A 13,042-nucleotide genomic window follows, 5' to 3' on the forward strand; every position below is an offset into this window, starting at 1 on the left:
TTATTCTAATTTACGTGTTATATTTTGTCGATTATGTTATATTTTGTAGATTAATGTAAAATATGAGATTGATCATTGTTTAGAAAAGAAAAAAAATTCAGAGAATATTTCAGAGATGCATCTCCGAAACTGATCTATATGTTATTTCAAATATGCATATCCAAAAAAATTCAAAAAAGAGTATTTTTGGATATGCATTTTCGAAATAATTGAAAATGTGAAAATGAGTAATTTCGGAGATGCATCTCCGAAATTTACGGATATTTTGGAGTTCTTAACACGAATCTTCATCTCATGGGGACGATAAAAAAATTTACGGATATTTTGGAGTTCTTAACACGAATCTTGATCTCATGGGGACGATAAAAAAATTGTCTTAATTATTTGCTTAAACATTTATTTCCTTTCCTTGAGATTCCTGTTGGTTCCAAACGATGGAAAATATATACCAATGGTAATTTCAAATAAATAAATAAACAAATAAATACCAACTGTTATGTGATTTCTCTTCCTACTTTATCACCCCCTTTCTTATTCTACGAAACCAAACACACATTACTAGATTGACTAGAAGTACAGTATTCATGTACAAGCCACACAGGAGTACTTTTTCGGTTTTTGAGATCTACTTTTATTTACGTGGTGACTACCTACAAAATGTATTCCCAGTACAGGCGCTATATAACTTGTATTCAGTATCTGATTTTTTATTAATTATTATGAATTTTCACAATTTATTTAATGTTTATTTAAGACAGAAAATGAGTAGACAAATTAGTATTACTTCGTCGAATAAACTTCATCATTAGCAAAATATTTAAAAATCATATTTAATAATAAAACTCAAAAACCATCCTTTGAGATCATACTTTATAGTAACTTGTATTTCATTATCTACTCCCTCGGTATGTGATCTTTTTATTGATTATTATGAATTTTCACTATTTATTTAATGTTTATTTAAGACAGAAAATGAATAGACAAATTAGTATTACTTCGTCGAATAAACTTCATTATTAAAAAAATCATATTTAATAATAAAACTCAAAAACCATCCTTTGAGATCATATTTTATAGTAGTAAGTTTTATGGGAAAAATATAAAAATAAATTTAGTTGATGGATTGTTATATGAGAGATTAGAGAAAAAATAAATTAAATGAAATAAATTTTATAATTTTATAAAGAAAAATAAAATAAAAAAGTAAATGTGATAGAACAATATTAGTTGAAATAGATAAATATAATTTTTTGTTTTATAGTCCAATCCTTCGAAATAATATTCTTTTATATTTTTATTATATATTAATAAAAAATTGTTTTTAATATTTATAAATCAACAAATTTATATATAAAAATGATTTGTACACTTATAATTAATTATAAAAAATTATTAAGTTTCTACTATACTATATTTTGTTAGAAAGTGAGTAAGCAATAAAGAACTAATAATAATGGTCTCAAATATAAATAATTTTTTTAATAATTTTATATTTAATAACTCTATTTTAAACTTACTTATACATTAATCAATTCAATTTTATATTTTACAATTTCAAAAATAAAAGTAAATGTTAACATACAGGAGAAGTGAAATATATTTCGAGACTATTGAAATCAAAAAGACATAAAAGTAATCATGATGTCCATCCGATTTTCTCAATTCATGTGTTTTAGGCTTCTTCATCTTCGTATGTGGATTCATTCGTCAATGAGTTGAGTTTTGGACTTATTATGAATCCAATAAATTTCAGCAGTTATAAACACACACACACACACACACACACACACACACACACACACACATATATATATATATATATATATATATATATATATATCTTACATCTTTGTTATCACAACCTTCTTAACTTTAGAGGCGAAGACATAAAAAAGGGTTTGAGAATCCTAATACTAATCTTAGAGTGGACAAGAATAAATTCTTAAGAGAGTGTTATTACAATATGGAAAATCCATGGAGATATCTAAGGGGAATTGAGAACACTTTTAAATACACTGGGTTTGTGTGATTCATATATGGAGAGTTGGAAAAAATGAATAACATCTAGGTAAAAATAAGATTTGTTTTTAGGAACTTGAACGATTATTTTCTTCTAACTCGTCTTTAATATTTTGTAATAACTTTTGGAAGAATAGTGAATTTGAGAGTTCTCTCTCTCTCTCTCTCTCTCTCTCTCTCTCTCTCTCTCTCTCTCTCTCTCTCTCTCTCTCTCTCTCTCTCTCTCTCTCTCTCTCTCTCTCTCTCTCTCTCTCTCTCTCTCTCTCTCTCTCTCTCTCTCTCTCTCTCTAGATCGTTTGATCGAACTGGATCGTTTGATCGAACTGGATATATAAATTATTGTATTTATTCTACAAAGTTAAATTGGTGTCTTATTGCACAAATAATTTTTTCTTTCATTTTGGATATCATTTATTTTGGTTGTCATTGTATATTATCCATACACATCAATTTTTTTGGTGTGATTTAACTCTGAATATTTCTTCTAAAGTGCTTTTAATTATTCTACCAGTTTTTCACAACAAGTGGCACCCACCGTGAGACAAAGAGATTTTGTATACAAATGAGCACCGTGGATTCTAAATGGTAGATCAACATGTTTTCTAGAGAGAACTTTGTTAGATTATGGAAAGTGAAGATGCAAGAAATATTAACTTAAGCAAAGTGTATTGAAGCATTGAAGGGTGAGACAATGATGCCGCATGTTTAATATAAGCAGAGAAGACTGAGATAAAGTTCCAAGGAAACTTGCCAGGGAGAATATTGCAGCTTCAATTTCGGGAAACTTGAATCATTGCATACGAGTAACTCTTTGACTCACATGTTGTGTATGCAATAACAACTTTACTCGTATATGACTTTTCATATCCTAAAGCTTCCCCACTTCTCTCTCAGAAGCCTCATATATTTCATTAGTCATTTCCATGTTCTCCTAACATTGCTTCAGACTATACTAACACCGCTTCAACTTCTTCCATTTATCAGTCAACTTATATTATAGTTTATCCTCTTGAGTTAGAGTACCATACATATTTTCCTAAGACTCGACAAAATTATAATAAATTGCTCATTTCTGCATACATTGCCTTGTCTGAATCGATGACATCATAGGTTAAGGCCATCAAACGGGTCATATGTATTTTGCAAAGGCCGCTTGACGCCTTAAAGGCCATAGGTCGACCACACGAGTGACATATACTCCCGACACCACAAAGTGAAGTTCTTGATGAATCAATGAAAGAGGTAGCAATTAAATGGATCATTTTTGGTACATCTTCAACAATTTCCCTTGCAAGTTACTCTCACAAGAAAAAAAGCTCATTCTTTTTTTGCTTCTTAGAAACTGGCGAGCTACGTCAATATGCCATTTCTTTGCCTCCAAAACCCTTTCTCTTAAACGACCCTTTAAGATTTGTATTGTATCGTTCTGTCTAATATTTATCTTTTTGCGACTCAAACACATAACAATATAAACCAAAATAAAAAATAAAGAATGAACAAATACGGTCTCATCTTGTATCTCTTTACGAACAACAAAGAAAAGAAACATGATTTGCTGTAGTTAGTAATTTACTATAGTCACGACTTTATTGACGGTGAGATTTCAATCTAACGATCCTAAATAATGTATATTTAATATTTATTATATAATTTAAAAATACTGAAATCATATTTAGATCATTATCCCGCCGAAGAAAAGAAAAATCTCCTTGTACCCACTTTTTTTGTTTTCTCTTGTATCTATTTCACTACCAAACCAAACCAAACAAAAGAAATATCTCATTTCTCTGATAACTCTCTCTTACCACTTTTGATAACTCTCTCTTACCACTTTCTCCCCCTCCTAATTCTCTCAAAACAAACAATCCCCAAACGACTATAAAACCGAACCCGAAAAGAAAATCCAATACAGTTAATAAGTTCCAACAACAGCGGGAAACCGAACCATTTCTTCACTTTTTCAAATTTCAAATTCCACAAACCTTTCATTTCACTTTCTTTCCTCTCTCAAACCCTCTGAAAAATTCCCAAAACTGTTGCGATTTTTTCTACACAAACTCAAAAGAAAAAGATGGATTTCTTTGCAATGAAGAGGAAGAAGCTTCAAAGCCTCTGCAAGAAGCACGGTATTCCTGCTAATCTTAAGAATAAAGACATGGCTGAGAAGCTTTCTTTGATCTACAAGGTTAGGGTTTCTCATCACGCTCATTTTCTAATGTTTAATGTTTTTTTTCTCTATTTGTTGCTATGAAACATGGACACATAGAACACCGACACTAACACTGATACATCGACACCGATAATAATTTGAAAACAATAATAAATTAAGCGTAACTACAAGTGTCGGTGCAAGTGTCTCACAAGACGCGCTTTTTTTCCGAGGTGTCGGTTGTTTTGAGTTTTGATGGCTGAAATCAGAATTGTTAAGGGTAATTATAATTATAGGGTTTGGAAAAATCATGTTTTTTCCTCTTTTAACGTGATTATTAGGAACATAAACTAGTTTAAAAAAATTGAGTTTTTGAATAATCACTTTTTGTGATCTTTTATAGTTTTGCACAGCACAGTTTTATTGTATTTTTCTGTTTTATTTATTTTTGATTTCTGGAACAAGATTATTAGTGGTAAATAGAATTTTAGTTTTTTTTTTGTAAAATCATGTTTTTCCCCTTACAACATTAAGTAGATAAGTAGATTAAATTAGAAAAGACAAAAAAAAAATCAATTTTTAAATATAAGAGAATTGTTTTGTTTGAGTAGCTTGTCTTTAAAATCATTTTTGATTGATATATATTTTTTTAATACAAGAAGTTTTTTTTGTTGTTGTGATAGTATGTAACAAAGGAACCTTAGTCCATCTGATAATATATGAAACTTAATAATTACTAGTTTTGTTGTCTAAATTTTTAGTTTTTTTTTTTTACAGATTTTTTTCAGTGTGTCTTAGGGCCTAAAATAGTCTTTACTCTTGAGTTATTTCTTTATTTAGTTATTGGTTTGGCTTACTTATGCAAACAGGAAGAAAAAAATGAGAATCCCGGGTCACGCCGGTTACGATCTGATGCTGACAAATCGAATGTGGAAATTATAGTATTGGACTCTGACAGTGATTCTGATGTTCAAATGGAAGGTTTAGTTATATCAAGTTCTATGTTAGTTTTGTATTTGATTTTTGTTTTTATAAGTATTTGTTTATTTATAGTTTTTCAAACTTTATAATTCTAGATACTGTTGCTGAGAAGGATATTAATGTGAAAACTAATGTAAGTGCTGAACACTTACTTGATGAGGAACAAGATCAAGTTCTAACCAGTTCTCCAATAAGTGAAGGCAAATCTGATTTTAATGCTCCTCACACTGACGATTCAGGTATAGGGAACGTTTTGGATTTTAAAGTGTTGTGTTTAATTTTATTGGAACATTTTTTTAAAAATCTCAAATTTATGTATTTTAGGCATCGCCGCTGGAAATGCCGAAGCCTGTGAAGTGAAGTCACCTGCACCAAGTGATCTTAATACTTGTCACATTGTCGATTCAGGTATAGTTCTTTTTTTTTTTTTAAAATTTAATAATAGTTTGTGATTGTTGATATGTGCCTTGATGCATCAACAGTTGCAACGCATACTGATGAGGTTAAGTCCAGTGACCTTAATGATCTCGTGTCATGCCCCTTACGATTCGATGAAGACAAATCGAATTTGAAAATTACAGAATTGAACTTTGACGAAGATACTGATGCTCAAATGGAAGCTTCAGGTATATCAAGTTCTATATTAGTTTTGTCTTTGGTTTTTGTTTTTATCAGAATATTAGTTTATAGTTTATTTATAATTTTTTAAACTCTATATATCTAGATACTGTTGCCGAGAAGGATTCTAATGAGAAGACAGATGTGAGAGCAGGGCATTTACTTGATAAGGAACCAGATCTAAACACTTCTCCACTTGGTGAAGTCAAGTCCCGCGATCTTAACGATCAATACAATGTTGATTCGGGTACAGAGAAGTTTTTTGAAATTTTATTTAGTCTGTAATTTGTAATCTATATGACTATTTATAAAGGAATTACCAGTTTTTGGTGGATAATTTTTTATTTTTAATTTTTTCCATGATTGTTCTCATAAACCTTTTGATGTACTAATCTTTCTTCTAATCTAGTATATAAGTGGGATTTCTTAATCCTCTAATTTGTTATTTTCTTTAAAATTACTTCCACACATCAATTTACTTTTATCTTTTACACTTTGTTAGTTTTGATATCTCAAACCTTTATATTTTAGGTACTGCTGCTGAAAATGCAGATGCCTATGAAGTGAAGATTGCAACACCTGGTGATCATAATGTTCATGACATGATTGATTCAGGTAAATGGAGGATTTTTGAAAGTTATTGATAGTTTGTGATTTGATGTGTATAACTTACAATCTCCAACTATTTATGAAGGCTATAGAAAATTATTGGTGTCATAATTGTAAAGAAAATTGAAAAATGTTGACAGACAAGCACTATCACGTGTGTCTTTCTGCTAGTATAGAAGTATGATTTTTTTGAATATTTCTTCCACCTGACATAAACAAGTGATATAGTTGTTTTTTATTGGAATTAATGTATAGTTTCTGAAACACTTATATTTTAGGCACTGCTGCTGGGCATATAGATGCCTGTGAAGTGAGGTCAGCTGAAAGAAGTGACAAGGTTGGATCTTTTTATGTGGAAGAAGACATTCAAATGAGTGCCAATATTTTAGATGGGTTTGGCAACTATATGATGTTGAGAGATTTTCAGACATCGAGTGAAAGTACTGATGTTCATGAAGATACTGATGTCCATCAAGGATCAGTTGATCAAGTTCCCAAATTAGGAGATTATCATTGTGTAATATCCCAAGCTGCTACAACCTGCCTTGATGCATCACCGTGTGCAAAAAGTACTGATGATAACACCAATGTGAATGTTGAGAATACTCTAGATGAGGTTCATTCGTCTAGTTTTGGAGATTCAGATGGGACTCCAGTTCAGTTTCTAAAAACTAATCCATTAAGCGAAGTCGACACTAGTGATCTTGATGCTGATAAAATGGTTGTTACAGGTAAATTGTTTTCTTTAGCCAAATAACATATAGTCATAGTGTACATGTTAGAAATATTTCTTAACCATTCAACATTTTTTAATACAAATGAGTTATAATCTCTAACCTTGATATTTTAGGCACAGCTACTAAAAATGCATGTACAAGTGGGGCAAAGTTTGAATTGTCGCAAAAGATGTGTATAAATCCAGCTTCAAAGGAAATAGTCGGTTCATCTACCAAGTTGCAAATTAATTCAGTGTCCCCAAGAGATGTTATATTTTGTAATATGGAAGAAAGCGTGCAGATTGGTGTTAATAGGGAGAACATTGATCCCAATGAAGATGTTATGCATGCAGAACCTAATGCGATGGTCATGAGCCATAATGAGGATCTTATGTTGGAGGATGAAGTTGCGAATGTGGATGATAAATTTGATCTTCTTGAAAGTGTTCCTGGATCTGTTAATCCAGGTATCACAAATAACACTCAATTGAACTCTGACATTGGTATCGATGTTCAAATGGAAGCTTCAGGTATATCAAGTTCTATATCAGTTTTATATTTGATTTTTGTTTTTTTTTTTTATAAGAATATTAGTTTTATTTATAATTTTTCAAACTTTATATTTCTAGATACTGTTGCTGAGAAGGAATTTTGGGAGAAGACCAATGTGAGGGTTGGTCATTTACTTGATAAGGAACCAGATCAGTTTCCAACCACTTCTCCACATATTAAAGGCAAGTCCAGTGATCTTAATGTTCCTGGATCTGTTAACCCAGGTGACAGAAATAGCACTCAAGGATCAAACATAAAAACTGGTTTGATGAACACCTATGTGACTGGTGGAGATCTTCTAGATGAGGTTCTTTCATCTAGTTTTGCAGAATCAGCTGGGTCACCAGTTCAGTTTCTGCCTACTGATCTGTTAAGGGAAGCAGAGACTAGTGATTTCAATGTTCACAAAATGTTTGAAACAGGTAAATTAATTTTTCCACCCAAATAGTTGATGATTAGCCATGTATAGACATATATTAGCAAGATTTCTTAACCTTGTAACCATTTATAGGATGGAGTGATATGGATGATAATAATGGTGCAAATTCAGACGAGGAAGTGAAAGCAGATGAGCTTGTTCCAGCTGTGCTGCAATCTAGTGAAATGGAGTCATGTGAGTTTGGCCTTCAAGAACTTTTTGCTCAAGGTAGTTTGAATTTTGAGTAGAGAACGCACTTCAGTTTCTGTTCAAGTGTTTATGTATTCATGAAATGAGTGAAATCATAGTCATGGTCACAATTTCATTGCCCTGATTATTTTCTGAAACAATGTTGACATTTTAAAAATTTCTAAAACTGTTAGATCTGTTTTCCAAAATTTTGAAAGATAGGTTGGCACACTTCCAACAACAAAGGTTTTTTTAAAACCTATTGGTGACAATATTGACATAGGTTGGCATTGGAACTCCTATAAAGAGTTTGAATCAAGAGATTAGCAAGATGATATTAATGTGGTGGAACTTAGAAGTGAAGATGAGACAGACGGGGATGTGATTTAGTCATTTTGTTTACGTTTAGAATTTGGTTTAGTCATTTTGAGTACATTTATAATTTGATTTTGGTGGGAACTTATGTTGATGGTGTTGTTGGAACTTCTGTTTCTAAGGCATTATGCATGTTGTTGGAACTTATTTTAAGTATTTGCCTTGGTCTTAAAAGCTCACAGTAGCGGTCATCCCGCTATCCGAAATTAACAACGTAGTTTTTAACTCATGAGGAAAATATTGGACCGATATTATTTTTATGTTTGTTAATTGAAGTTAAAATGATACGAATGTAAACTTTCTCTTACATTGCAGTTAAATACATGATTGTGGTTGCAGATCTTTCTGTAATTAAATATTTTACACATGATATTTTCTTTATATAATTAAATATTTTACAGATGATCTTTTCTATATAATTAATTGATAAATTGATGTTCATGTAAACCTTTATTTGTAGACACTGCTTCTGGAGATGAAGATTCTAATCAAAAGAAGTTGGACTCAGCAGAAGATGAAAATCAAGCTTATCATGCGAGCCAGAAAAGGAAAAGGAGTGATGGTGATGGTGATGATATTAATGGTGCAAATTCAAATAAGGAAGTGAAAGCAAATGAGCTTGTTCTAGCTGAGCCTCAATATAGTGAAATGGAGTCATCTGATTTTGGCCTTCAACAACTCTTTGCTCAAGGTAGTTTAAATTTTGAGTAAGGAATTCATTTCAATTCCTGTTCAAGTGCTTATGTATTCATGAATTGTTTAAAATCATTGTTATGGTCGCAATTTCGTTGCCCTGTTTATTTTTGGAAACAATGCGTTTTCAGAAACAAAGAAAACAATATTGATATTTTTAAAATTTCTAAAGTTGTTAGATATATTTTCAAAATTTTTGAAGAAAATATATATATTTTTTCTAAAATTGTGAAGACAGATTACGTTTAAAAACATCTGTGATGCAAATCAGATTGCAGTTGCAGATCTTTTTTTTGATAAAATTTTGTACACATTATTATTTTTCTATATAAGAATTAATTGATGTATGTAAACCTTTATTTGTAGATACTGCTTCTTCTGGAGATGAAGATGCTATTCAAAAGAAGTTGGAGTCACCATCAAAGGCTACAGCAATTTCAAGTGGCGAGAAAAGCATTCTATTTACTCCAAAGTTCAATGAATCATCCATGATGCATAAAGAGATGGAGATTTCCATGATTGAAGAGGAAAACCATCGGGAGGATTGCATTTCAGCGCAGCGAGAAATAAGCAAGTTTTTTGACACCTCCAATGTTCATGATGATATTGGTCTAGATGGACCTAAAGATGAAAATCAAGCTTATTCGACGAGCCGGAAAAGGAAAATGAGTGATGTCGATAATATTAGTGGTGCAAATTCAGATGAGGAGCTGAAAACAGATGAGCTTTTTCCAGCTGCGGTGCAATCTAGTGAAATGGAGTCATGTGGTTTCGGCCTTCAACAACTTTTTGCTAAAGGTAGGAGTTTAAATTTCAAGTGTTTATGGTATTCAACAAATTGCAATTGCACTGCCCTGTATTTTTTCTCTGAAACAAGTGACTCTGTCTTTCTATGTAACCAATGGATTGATTTTTGTTTTTGTAAATCTTGATTTCTAGACACTGCTTCTGGAGATGAAGATGCTATTCAAAAGAAGTTGGAGTCACCATCAAAGGCTACAGCAATTTCAAGTGGCGAGAAAAGCATTCTATTTACTCCAAAGTTCAATGAATCATCCATGATGCATAAAGAGATGGAGATTTCCATGATTGAAGAGGAAAACCATCGGGAGGATTGCATTTCAGCGCAGCGAGAAATAAGCAAGTTTTTTGACACCTCCAATGTTCATGATGATATTGGTCTAGATGGACCTAAAGATGAAAATCAAGCTTATTCGACGAGCCGGAAAAGGAAAATGAGTGATGTCGATAATATTAGTGGTGCAAATTCAGATGAGGAGCTGAAAACAGATGAGCTTTTTCCAGCTGCGGTGCAATCTAGTGAAATGGAGTCATGTGGTTTCGGCCTTCAACAACTTTTTGCTAAAGGTAGGAGTTTAAATTTCAAGTGTTTATGGTATTCAACAAATTGCAATTGCACTGCCCTGTATTTTTTCTCTGAAACAAGTGACTCTGTCTTTCTATGTAACCAATGGATTGATTTTTGTTTTTGTAAATCTTGATTTCTAGACACTGCTTCTGGAGATGAAGATGCTATTCAAAAGAAGTTGGAGTCACCATCAAAGGCTACAGCAATTTCAAGTGGCGAGAAAAGCATTCTATTTACTCCAAAGTTCAATGAATCATCCATGATGCATAAAGAGATGGAGATTTCCATGATTGAAGAGGAAAACCATCGGGAGGATTGCATTTCAGCGCAGCGAGAAATAAGCAAGTTTTTTGACACCTCCAATGTTCATGATGATATTGGTCTAGATGGACCTAAAGATGAAAATCAAGCTTATTCGACGAGCCGGAAAAGGAAAATGAGTGATGTCGATAATATTAGTGGTGCAAATTCAGATGAGGAGCTGAAAACAGATGAGCTTTTTCCAGCTGCGGTGCAATCTAGTGAAATGGAGTCATGTGGTTTCGGCCTTCAACAACTTTTTGCTAAAGGTAGGAGTTTAAATTTCAAGTGTTTATGGTATTCAACAAATTGCAATTGCACTGCCCTGTATTTTTTCTCTGAAACAAGTGACTCTGTCTTTCTATGTAACCAATGGATTGATTTTTGTTTTTGTAAATCTTGATTTCTAGACACTGCTTCTGGAGATGAAGATGTTATTCAAAAGAAGTTGGAGTCACCATCAAAGGCTACAGCAATTTCAAGTGGCGAGAAAAGCATTCTATTTACTCCAAAGTTCAATGAATCATCCATGATGCATAAAGAGATGGAGATTTCCATGATTGAAGAGGAAAGCCATCGGGAGGATTGCATTTCAGCGCAGCGAGAAATAAGCAAGTTTTTTGACACCTCCAATGTTCATGATGATATTGGTCTAGATGGACCTAAAGATGAAAATCAAGCTTATTCGACGAGCCGGAAAAGGAAAATGAGTGATGTCGATAATATTAGTGGTGCAAATTCAGATGAGGAGCTGAAAACAGATGAGCTTTTTCCAGCTGCGGTGCAATCTAGTGAAATGGAGTCATGTGGTTTCGGCCTTCAACAACTTTTTGCCAAAGGTAGGAGTTTAAATTTGAAGTGTTTATGGTATTCAACAAATTGCAATTGCACTGCCCTGTATTTTTTCTCTGAAATAAGTGACTCTGTCTTTCTACGTAACCAATGAATTGATTTTTTTTTGTAAACCTTGATTTCCAGACACTGCTTCTGAAGATGAAGATACTTATCAAAAGAAATTGGACTCATCATCAGCAGGTACACCAATTGCAGCAAGTGGAGAGAAAAGCATCATTTTTACTCCCAGGCTCCATGAGTCATCAATGATGCATAAAAAGATGAGGATTGAAATGAATTTGTCTCAAAAACCTGCAGCAAGAGATAGTGTTGGTACTTTTGCTATGAAAGAGAACATTAAAACTGACAAGGAAGACATTAGCTCGACTGTCTCAAGGAATAAGTTTGCTAAGAGGCTACCTCTTCAAGATCTTCATCAAAATTGAACTTAACAGTCTATGTAGTGTTTGTTACTGTTTGCAACTTAGTGAATGATCATGATACTATTTATTTGATGATCATGATTCTAATTATTTGATGTTCATGCTTTGTAAGTATGGAAGACATTATGATGACTGTTGGTGTTTAGTGTAAGTTCTTTTTAATGCTTATTGCTTAATGCCTTTTATCGTGCGTGGAAGAAATTTGTTCAGTTGTTTGGATTAAGTTCTTGCTTCTACTTGTTCAGTTGTGCATGGTACATGGATATGGTTGATACTTGTACAATGTGAGTACCCTGGTTGATAATTCTATGACTTGCCTGAATGCATACTATCATACCCCAAAATTTACCCGATAAAACTTGCATCCGCCAATTTATTAAGGGCGTTAAAAATTAGGAGCCATAGGGTTTGATATATCTATTATTAAACTCGCTCTCCTATAAGAATCCTGTATAAATTGGTTTAAAATAAAAAGGGTGTAAATAGCAAAAATCTCTCTAAATCCAATTGGCATTGGGTCTTTTCTTTTTTTTGCTTCTTAGGAATAAGAAAACAGATAGGTGTGTTTTAGAAAAAATTTGGGGCCCAATAGACCCATTTGCTTATCATCATTTAAACAGTTACATTACTATTAATCATAGCTTATTAATATTTGTTAAATCCTAGATATTAGTTTTAAAATTAATATTGGGTTATCAAAGATTAATTAAGTTTTATTATTATTAGTATTAATATAATTGGTTATCAAAACATTATTCATTAAAGCATTCTATTGGG

General features: G+C 32.2%; 1 protein-coding gene across 1 annotated transcript; it reads left to right on the forward strand.

Moving 5' to 3' along the window:
- The first annotated feature begins 3,965 nt into the window (after positions 1-3,965).
- LOC131653055 (uncharacterized) lies at positions 3,966-12,416 on the forward strand. The gene is made up of 17 exons (XM_058923093.1): positions 3,966-4,204; positions 5,038-5,149; positions 5,245-5,388; positions 5,474-5,557; positions 5,632-5,775; positions 5,874-6,014; positions 6,299-6,382; positions 6,655-7,107; positions 7,227-7,622; positions 7,722-8,066; positions 8,156-8,290; positions 9,087-9,317; positions 9,686-10,117; positions 10,259-10,687; positions 10,829-11,257; positions 11,399-11,827; positions 11,967-12,416. The coding sequence occupies exons 1-17, from the start codon at positions 4,091-4,093 to the stop codon at positions 12,266-12,268; spliced, it is 4,404 nt and encodes a 1,467-aa protein (XP_058779076.1). The 5' UTR covers positions 3,966-4,090; the 3' UTR covers positions 12,269-12,416.
- Positions 12,417-13,042: the final 626 nt, after the last annotated feature.

Source organism: Vicia villosa, linkage group LG2 (assembly GCF_029867415.1).
Source record: "Vicia villosa cultivar HV-30 ecotype Madison, WI linkage group LG2, Vvil1.0, whole genome shotgun sequence".
NCBI classification, from domain to species: domain Eukaryota; kingdom Viridiplantae; phylum Streptophyta; class Magnoliopsida; order Fabales; family Fabaceae; genus Vicia; species Vicia villosa.